The sequence below is a fragment of the Glycine max genome, chromosome 16, assembly GCF_000004515.6.
Source record: "Glycine max cultivar Williams 82 chromosome 16, Glycine_max_v4.0, whole genome shotgun sequence".
In the NCBI taxonomy this organism is placed as follows: domain Eukaryota; kingdom Viridiplantae; phylum Streptophyta; class Magnoliopsida; order Fabales; family Fabaceae; genus Glycine; species Glycine max.
The window spans coordinates 3,458,579-3,469,371 of NC_038252.2; the positions used below are offsets into that span (position 1 = coordinate 3,458,579).

General features: G+C 29.9%; 1 protein-coding gene and 1 pseudogene across 1 annotated transcript; both read left to right on the forward strand.

Moving 5' to 3' along the window:
- The first annotated feature begins 2,803 nt into the window (after positions 1–2,803).
- Positions 2,804–5,624, forward strand: LOC106796390 (BTB/POZ and MATH domain-containing protein 4-like). Its single transcript, XM_014768607.1, has 3 exons — positions 2,804–3,038; positions 5,193–5,440; positions 5,604–5,624. Exons 1-3 carry the CDS (start codon positions 2,804–2,806, stop codon positions 5,622–5,624), a joined length of 504 nt encoding a protein of 167 aa, XP_014624093.1.
- Positions 5,625–6,360: 736 nt separating this feature from the next.
- Positions 6,361–8,230, forward strand: LOC100775364 (BTB/POZ and MATH domain-containing protein 4-like; annotated as a pseudogene).
- The last annotated feature ends 2,563 nt before the right edge of the window (positions 8,231–10,793 follow it).

Here is a 10,793-nt window from a genome sequence, read left to right on the forward strand (position 1 = left end):
ATTTGTGGCTACCGCTGCCAGCTGGTTGTAGAACTCACATGCCATTTTCTCGGAAAAATCAAAGAAAATGGATCTGCAGGAACTAGATAGATAGATGATGTTGTTGTTGGTTTAAATGTAACCCACTTTGGGATTTCATTCAACTTCTTTACTTGAAACATAATACTGGGAAAGGAACAAATAATTAAATGCATTAAATATTACTTAATAAAATGCACAAGAAAAAATTTGTTGAGAAAATAAAAAATTAAAAAAAAATCCTACTATAATCTAGTGTCAAAGTGAAAAAAATCAAATCATTAATTTTTTTTTCTTTTATTGTTCCTTCCCCTTTATTATTTATTTCAAGTGAAGAAGCTAAAAGAAATCAAAAAGTGGGTTAGATTCAAACCAACAACAACATCTGTCTATCTAGCGTCTGCAGATCTATTTTCCTTCACTTTTCAAAGAGAATAACATGCAAGATGTACAACCCGGTGGCAGCAAGAAGTTCAAGATCCGTGTTGAAAACAATGAACGGATTGCACATTTTGAGATAAAGGGAATGGACATCGGGAAATACATCAAAAGTGAGATGTTCATGCTGGGAAGGCACCAATGGACTGTATGCATCTACCCCAATAACAAGGAGCCAGAAGATAACTCAGCTTGCATTCTGTTTCAATGGCACTGATGTTCGCGTGCTCTTTGAACTCACGCTGCTCGACCAGAGCAGCAAAGAAGCTTGAGTTAAATTCAAACCAGCAACAACATCTATCTGAAGAAGATGAATGATCCAAAAGTTGGTTAGATCATCATGGAATAAAACAAACTGACTGCAATCATGAATTGCAATCGTTCACACCAATAATAATTAAAATCTCAATTTAAAGAACACAAGCAAAAAGTGGAAGTCTATTATGTAACTAAGGGTAACACAGGGGTGTGGTTGCACTCCCTTTCACTTCATACAAATTAACACCAATTACAAACAATTAGGGTGGGCCAACCCTTTTACCCATGACCAAAGTCATACCAATGACAAAGATAATATCATTCTCTCTTACCTCTAAAGAAGCTTTTTTACATGGCAAGAAAGATGAAAGGTGGTGTGGCTTAGTTCGTACTATTCTTCAATCCTCAACTGCCACAACTCTGACAACATGACTATCTTAAATGAAGAAAAACATGAAAAAGAGGCAGAAAGGTTTAGGTTAAAACACCTAACGAAACCCTAAGATAAGTTGGGCTTTAGAAGACAAAAGTCCAACATATGGGTCCGGCCACAAACTCTTAAGGATTTTATATAAAACATTTTAATTATGAAAATCCTCTTTTTTATATTTCTGAAGCTCCAAAGCCTTCTCCAAAATTATTTAATAACCAAATAAAATAAAATAAAGCATATAAGAATCACTATCACACACACATATAAAACTGTAAGGCGTTACAATCACTACAAGAAAAAAATGGATTTAACAAGGTTTGTATTTGGCTTTAAAACCCCCATAAATTACACATGGTATAGAAACCCTAGGAGCATACCAGGGTTAAATTTGATAGGAACATAATTGAAAAAGATTAATGAATGATTAACTGATTGATATTTAAGATATATAATTTAAAGTACACTAATTTGATACAAATAATATTTGTAAAAAAGATAAATTTTAATGATTAGAATGAAATGAAATTCAATGTTGTCATTCTACGAAAGTAGTAAAGTGTAATGATCAATTAGAATGAAAAATAAAGTGCATAGCATCTGTTCGCAAGAGTATAAATTAAGGATAGAAAAGAAATGAGTAATTAAGAAAGCTGAAATTAACAATATTTAAAACAATATCATTCTAAAATACAAAAAACAAGACATTTTATTTTAGAAGTACATATTGTAACAAATATTACATTACTTATAACTATTATTTATTGAATTATCTTAATTATATAATTCTTAGATGAATAAAAATTAATTATCATTTTCCCTAAACTCAGTAGGGTCATTCTAATAATTAGAATTTATACCATTTGCATGAGTTTTTATGTTCACACTTCATAACATTTTAAGGTTTAAATATATATATTTTTCTATAATTTAACATTTTTTTTATTTTCGTCATTACAAAAATATAATTTATTTTAGTCCTTTCAATATGTGTTTGTTTTCTTTTTCATCCTTAAAAGCTTTAGATTGTGCTTCTACATTGTTTAAAACACTTTTTTCAGATTTAAAGTGCTTTAAGGATGAAAAATAAAATAAACACATTTTGTAAAGACTAAAATAAAAAATTACAAGGACAAAAATGAAAAAACACTAAATTGGAGGGACGAAAACAATATCTAAAACATATTTTAATTATGAATAAAAAATCATGAAATGCATTTAATGTGTTATTCAAATTTTAATATTTAATAAAAATGTACAGGAGTAGTTTTGAGAAAATCAAACATAAAAAAGAAAATAAAATCTACAGTAGGAGAAAAATCATATAACATGCAAGTCAATGATGATATTCAGGACGAAAAGTCCCATGTGGAGAGAACCTCAAGATTAGATAAAAAAAATTCAAATCATTAAAATTTATCTTTAAATCATTAAAAAATTTCTTTGAATCATTAATTTTTTTCTTTAAATCATTAAATTTTTCTTTAAATTATTAAACTTATTTACTTTTTTTGCCTTTTTTTCTTCTGATCCCTTTATTATTTACTTCAAGCATAGAAGTTGACTAGAAACCAAAACTAGATTGGATTCAAACCAACAACACAAAACAACATCCAGGTATACCCATTCTCTTTCACTTTCCGTGGAAAGTTTGTTTCCATGGAAAATGGCAATGTACAATTCGGTGACAGTGACCAAGAGCATTCTAGCGGCTCAGATGAGTTCGAGTGGTCGGTGATGGAGATGGTGGAAGGGTCGAACAAGTTCGAAAAAGAGGGTTACTCTCTGATGAAGGGAATGGGCATTAGAAAATTCATCATGAGCGAGACTTTCACAATGAGAGGGTATGATGGGCCATATACTTCTTCCCCGAAGGAATCGACACTGAACATAGGCAACATTGAAATACAATAAAGCACACTAAAAAGAGAGTTGAATAATGTGTTAGATAAACCTAGAAATCTTTTTTGCAAGGGGATTTGACAAACAAAATGAGTTCTTAGAGAGTTGTCATCAAGTGATAGGTCTTAGGCTTTCACAAAAGACTATGGATTATCGTCCAATGATTTGATGGATAGTTTAATGTAAAATTTGTGTACAAATTAATGTGTCAATAATATGTCTTTAAGAAATACTTAGACAAACTTAAGGAGAATAGTAGAAACACTTAATTTATACTAGTTCACTCAAATTGTAAAGGGTTCTATTAATTAATATTCTAACTAGTATTTTAATCTGACATTCTTGATTTTACAAGTACTCTCTAGGCCACCATTAGCCTAATTCTTAGATTCCCCCTGAATTTAAGAACACCCAAATATTGTTTTGTTACTACGACACTCCTAATTTTCATAAACCACCAGTTCAAAGAATTACAGATCCTAACACTCAAGGAATGTGTTTACAATGATGTAAGACTCGGAACAAAATCTTTGCTAAGCAAAGAATAGACTCAATAAGCATTGTGTTTCACTCAGTAGTATTTCTCTTGAATTCTTTCTCGTTTCTTCTCAATAAATGTATATGTTAGTAAATCCAAAGTGAAGCTTTGATGTGGTTTTTATTCCTGATAGATGATCGAATCATTGTAAGATCTTGTGCATTCAAATTCTGATTATGGTCAATCTGGTCTTCATGTTTCAACTAAAGAGAAGCGAGATTGGTGCAGTCATTGGCTTATGCAATGCGTTCTCCTCAGCAAGGATGATCCTAAATCTATTATTTCAAAAATTGTTCTTCTCATCCTAATTTCAAGCATGAGTCATAGGTAAAAGGAAAGATGATATCGTTTAATAGAATATTCTCCTTATAATCAAGATCTTATTAGAAACATAATGATTGGATCACACTTAATAATATGACGAGTTCATTTTAAGTGATTGATGTTTATTAGATGCCATGTATGACTTAATATGAACAAGCTCCACCGTGAGAATGGACAGTCATAAAGATTGTTTTAAGATTAGAAAGATCTTACAATGTTTACTTCAATTGATAAGTTCGGCTTCACTTATGTATAAAACATTACTCAACATAAATTTAATCTTTATTTTCATCAAAACCTAGAGATAAGTAGATCGTCTAGTTCTAACAAGCATGTGGTTAGAATTCACTTTTTTTCTGAACAATGTTTTATTTGTTTAATTGTTTATTTTCCATTTAAAAAGAGAATAAAATGTACTTTTAGTCTTTTAATATTTCAAAATTTGATTTCACTTTTTACAAAGGTTTAATTGTAAATGTTACCACTCAACTTTTATTATTTTACAAATTTTGCCATCCAAGTTTTATTTTTGCAAATTTTACCACACTCAAGTTTATAATTTTTGTGCATTTTACTATCGCTCACAAAGAAGGATAGTTTTAACTTTTAACATTAGTTGTAATTATAACTGATATACACAAATATAAAAAAATTGACTTTTTACATCATTTTACTATCAACGTGATAGTAAAATGCACAAAAATAAAAAAAATTGGATGGTAAAATTTTTGAAATGTTGAAAGTTGAATGATAAAATTTGAGAAAAAAAATTGAGTGGTAAAATGCGCAAAATTATGAAAATTGGATGGTAAAATTCTTGAAAATAAAACTTGAGTAGTAAAATTCACAAATTAATAAAATTTTGGTAAAATTTGTAATTAAGCCTTTTATAAAAACTTGTTATATTTACCTGTCCAAAATTTACCAAACCGGATAGGTGTTTGAAATAGCAAAGAAATTAAAAAAAGTGATATGCTTTTACTTTTAATCACTCGTCACTATCACCAGGTATTAAAAACAGGCGTTCTTGCAAGAATGTACGGACTAAAAATTTTGAGAGAGACTAGAATTGAGTTAAGAAATATATTGAATGAACAGAGAAAAATTAACCCTAGAATAATGAGTTTAATGCTATTAGTTGATGGTTTGCTTGTTTTAACATGCTAATGAAAGCTTCGTGATTTTTGTAACATGCTTTGGATGTCATGCTGAGTTACTAGCTTTTTTATCCTTTTTTGCGTGTGTTATGAGGTGATCAATGATGCACTGGTTTTGTTGTCTTAGGGGGTTTAAGCAGTTTTTCAAACGAAGACACCATAAAAGTTCCTGAGTCTGATATCGGGGCACATTTTGGACTGCTGTTAGAGAATGAAGAGTATCTGATGTTACTTTCTCAGTTGGTGAAGAAAGGCTCCATGCACATATGCTTGTTTTGGGTGCTTGGTCAACTGCATATGTTTGAAACTGAATTTTTCAATGGAACGGAGAAGGATGATCCTGGTGACATAGTTGTTAATGACATGGAACCTAAGGTTTTTAGGTAGCACATTCATTATAAATCCCCCTATTTTCTTTATCCTTTTGCAGTTATTTTTTGTTCCATGCAACATAAATGCTATTTAATTCATTTTCAGAGTGGCATATCATATCATTTGTATGGTTATCTAATGTTTCTGGTGTCCTATTGTTGCGCAGGCTTTGCTTGACTCTACTTAGGATGGGTCATTGAGACTACTTTTTTGCTTGTTCTATGTTGTAAAGAATTGAACTTTGTGTGGAAATTGATGTTTATAAGTGCTGGACAAAAAAGTGAATTATCTCATGTTTAAGCACTTAAAAATGGATCCTTTACATGTAGAAATGGTAGCTCTAATATGTTTATATGTTTGGTGTATTTTCTAGGGTCTTTGGTGACCTAAAAATGAAGTTTTTGATACTCTGGCATTTTTTTATTGTATATGCAAAAATTGTTTAAATACAGTAGCAAAGTGTGGTTTAGAAAACTCAAAGATGGCTATTTTATGTCGAAAAATGTTAGCTTTCATATGTATAATTTGCCATGCTACTCAGGACCAAAAATTTACAAGAAATTTTTTGTTGAGAAACGTCAAACATAAAAAAGGAAAACTAACATCTACTATAGGAGAAAAATTTATATAATGTCAGCGATAATATTCAGGATGGAAAATCTCATGCGCACAAAATCTTCAAAATTCATTAAGCTTTTCTTTAAATCATTAATTTTTTTCTTGAAATTATTAAATTTTTTCTTCAACTCATTAATTCCTTTCTTTCTTTTCTTTGTTTTCCATTTATTATTTATTTCAAGCAAAGTTGAATGAAAACCAAAAGTGACTAGATTCAAACCAATTAACAACACAATACAACATCCAGCGGAGACCCATTCTCTTTCAGTTTTCGTGAAAAAAAATTGTTTATAGAGAAAATGGCAATGTACAGCCCAGTGGCCGCGAGCAGAAGCGTTCTAGCGGCTCAGGCGAGTTCGAGGTTGGTGACCCAAATGGTGAAAGGATCACACAAGTTCGAGATAGAGGGTTACTCTCTGACAAAGGGAATGGGCGTTGGAAAATTCATTGCAAGCAAGTACTTTCACTGTGAGAGGGTACAAGTGGGCAATATACTTCTTCCTCGACGGAATAGACCCCCAAGATAACTCCTTCTTTGTTTCCATCTTCGTCACACTCCAGTCTGTAACCACACAAGCTTCATAGCCACTTTGGTCGCTACCTCAACAATGGGCCTTACACTCTCAAAAAAATAGGCAGCATGTGGTTAGTGTTTACGTTTTCTTCTTCTATTTTTCTTTTGGTGCATCAATGTTTTCTTTGTTTAATTGTCTATTTTTCCTTTAAAAAATAGATTACAATGTACTTTTAGTCTTTAAATATCTCAAAATTATGTGTTAGTTTTTATAAAAAGTTATTATATATGTATGCCAAACATTTACCAAACTTGTTAGGTTTTTGAGATAAAAAATAAATTAAGAAAGTGATGTGGTTTTGCTTTTAATCACTTGTCATTGTCGGTCGGGGATTAAAAACACATTTTTTTCAAGACAGTAGGGAAAACACTTTTTTCAGAGAGACTAAATTCGAATTTAGAAATATATTCAAGGAGCATAAAAAAAATTACACTGCAATAATGAGTTTAATGCTTTTAGTTGATGATTTGCTTGTTTTAAGAGACTAATAAGAACCTTGTGATTTTTGTGATATGCTTTGGTTGTCAACCTAAGTTACTAGCTGTTTTATACTTTTTGTGATGTATGTTATGGGGTGATCAATGATGCACTGGTTTTGTCGTGTGTTAGGGGGTTTAGGCAGCCTTACAAATGGAGACACCTCGAGGTGTCAAATTTCCTCAAGGATGACAACTTGAAGTTTAACTTCACTGTTGTTGTTCTTGTTTCGTCCATTGATTCCTCTAAGTTAAACACAATACAAGTTCCTGAATCTGATATGGGGGCACATTTTGGATTGTTGTTAGAGAATGAGGAATTCACTGATGTTACTTTCTCCGTTGGTGGAGAAAGGTTTCATGCACATAAGCTTGTTTTGGCTGCTCGGTCAACTGTGTTTGGAACTGAATTTATCAATAAGATGGAGAAGGATGATCGTGGTGACATAGTTGTTAATATGACATGGAACCTAAGGTTTTCAAGGTAGCACATTCATTAAAAATGCCCTACTGTGTCATATCATATCATTTGCTCGGTTATCTAATGTTTATTGTGTCTTATTGTTGTGCAGGCTTTGCTTCATTTTATTTATAGAGACACTCTTATAGAAGATGAAGGGCTCTTTATGCCGTGTACACCATTCTTGCCTTCACTATCTGAATCATTTCCAGTGAAGTTGTTAGAACCTGCAGAAATGTATGAGTTGCCAAGACTTGAGCTAATGTGTGAATCTGTACTTTGCAAAGACATATCAATAGATTCTGTTGCCTATATTCTAGTTCTGGCTGATCGTTATCATGCTGTTGAATCGAATTTCCATCTGTCTAAACTTTTCTGCTCAAAACCTCCGTGGTAAAGTTTCCTGCTTAACTCTCCCAACCAAGTCTACGATTCAGTTTATAGTCGCCTACTTTTTAGCTTAATTGTAATATATTTTCATCATTTTGGTTTCTTCATTTTTGTTATTGACAGTTGATTCTTGTATCATTTGTTTCATTCTTTTTCTTTTGCAGTTGTGATGCAATCTGATGGTTTTGAGTATCTTAAGCAAAATTGTCCATTGCTGCAATGAGAATTAATAAAGACTGTAGCAGGATGTGAAGATAAATCAGGGTTGGCCTAACAGTGAGGGAGGCCTAAAGCAAATTTTAAGAGATTTTTTTGTTGCATAAGTTAATCAGGATTGGCAGGATGTGATAAAGACTAATAACAAAGATTTTCTTGTTGTAGCTTGGCTTAAAGAATAGACTTTAGTTGCTTTAACATTAGACTGATGGACCCTAAGAGAAACTTAGTAGAAAACAAAAATATGCAGCTGGGTGGGGACAATCTTATGATGCTGACGACACTGGTGATAGGAGTGTAAAGAAACCTGGAGAAATGGAGTCCAGGGAACTTAATGAAGTCAATTAAAGCTTATGAGTCCCCCATGCTGATGATGTTAACCAACAATATGTAATATATTGAGAATTACTTTAAATATGTCGAATGGTGAAGGGAAACTCAATTGATTTCTAGTTTAACATATGCTAATAAAGATATAGGGGATAATCAATCCAAAATGATGAGCACCACATGTATTATGCACTACATAAATACATTTCAAATAAGACCATATTTAGGAATTAAACAAAAGTTTCACATGCAAATCTGAAACTTTCTCTCTTTGTTCTTGAATTGATTTCAATAAAAGTTTTTAATGGTAATGTGATGTAGAAGTTTGGGGCAACGTGTGAAAGAGACCAATGTGTGAAAGAGAATGTTAGGGCTTGAGTATCGAAATCCAACGTCTCAAGAGATCGATATAATGTTCAAAAGGAAAAAAATTACTTGAAGGTATCCTTCTAGAATTAATAGAGATTTAGTGGGAAATTTAGGAATATTATTGTATTTTTTCCTTTTTAATATATATATCATATTTCACTACACTAGAGTCTTTTAAGATGATTTTGAAAGGATTTCAACAATGAGTTTTAGTCATAATTGAAACAATTATTATTAAAAGTCAAAGGCTTTTAACAAAGCTTTAAAACTAGCATGAAACCAGGATTTTCAAAAACCATCTTAAAAAATATATTAGAAAAATCTTTAAAAAAAAAGTTTTCAAAAACAACTATTTGAAAGTCGATTTTTCATAACAATTTTCTCCAAAATCATTATTATATATGTATTTTTGAAGATAATTTTGAGAAAAATCATTGTGGAAAGTAACTTTTAAAAATGATTTTTTGAAAATTCAATTTTTTTAATATTGGTTTTATTTTGAGATTTAGTAGGAAAATTAGGAAATTAATATATTATGTTTTTCCTTTTTAATAAAGATATCATATATATCATTATCATATTTAAAGCATTAATTTATGAATATATTAATTAGTGACATTTGGATTTATCTTTTCTTTTCTTATGAATCTAATTTTAAAAAAATGAATAATGAAGAGTAACTTTTTTTGGTGTACTTGATCCCTCCATATTTTTTAATTCCTAAAATTGCATAAATTTAGCAGTTAAGGTAATTATATATTTATTCTGATTTAAAATTCTGAATAAAATATATTTGAAGGAAAAATAATGATTTAAAGATGTAACTTTTGTTTTTACTTGTCTTTTTTACTTTGATTTGATCTTTATTCTTGACTCTTTTTTCTGCATGCAACAATTGTGTTTTCATCTTGAATATCATCACGGACGTACACATCATATATTTTTTCATCTAAATCAATTTTTTTTTTATTATACTCCCTCTTTCGTCTCAAAATAAGTATCACATTTAAAAAAATATCCTAATTAAAATAAGTATTATATATAATTTTTCAATGTAATATTAATTATTTTTATTCATTAATATTGAAAATAAATGCCACTTTAGTTTTTCAATATAAAATTAATAATATGGTTAGTTTGAAAAATTATCACTCTCTTTTATTTATTTATCATCTTTTATGGTCTATGGAAAATAATTTAAGAAAACACTTAGAGGCAAAGGAAGTACATTTTATTTAATATTAAATCCTCAATAACATTTAATGCATTTAATGTAAAAAAAATCATTTAATTATTTGTTGAATGCATTAAACTTTTTTAGATACAAACAAAATAAATATAGTCAGCAAATAACTAAAAGCATTAAATATTTATGTATAACATTTAATAAAAATATTTAATGCAGTTTATTAAAAGTTTAATAATGAATTTAATGTAAAAATAATATTTAGTAATTAAAATATTTAAAGAAAAAAGTTTAATGCAATCAACAAATAAATCATAGCTTGTTTTATTGGAAGCAAGGTATCCCCACAACCAAAAATTATGGGATTAACCTTCTAGGAGTATGATGAAAGTGAATTTTACATTTTCCAACAAATTTTTTTCCATAAGCACGGTCAGAGAAACAAACTCCTATACAACCATCTACTGTTGGACCTTGTTGGTATAAGTAATCATTATTTTTAATGAAATAATATAATATGTAATCTTTAAAATAAATTGCCTGGTTTTTCGTATTTTAGAATGGCAACAATTAAAATATGTACTATTTCAAGTTTCCCTAAACTCACTATAGTAGTCATAAGAATTTGGATAATTTGCATGAGTTCTTATATTCAGAATTCATTACCATTATTGTAGACTAAAAAAGTAAAAATGATCATCCGACAAAGAAATTTAACATTCGTAAAAGTTTTAAT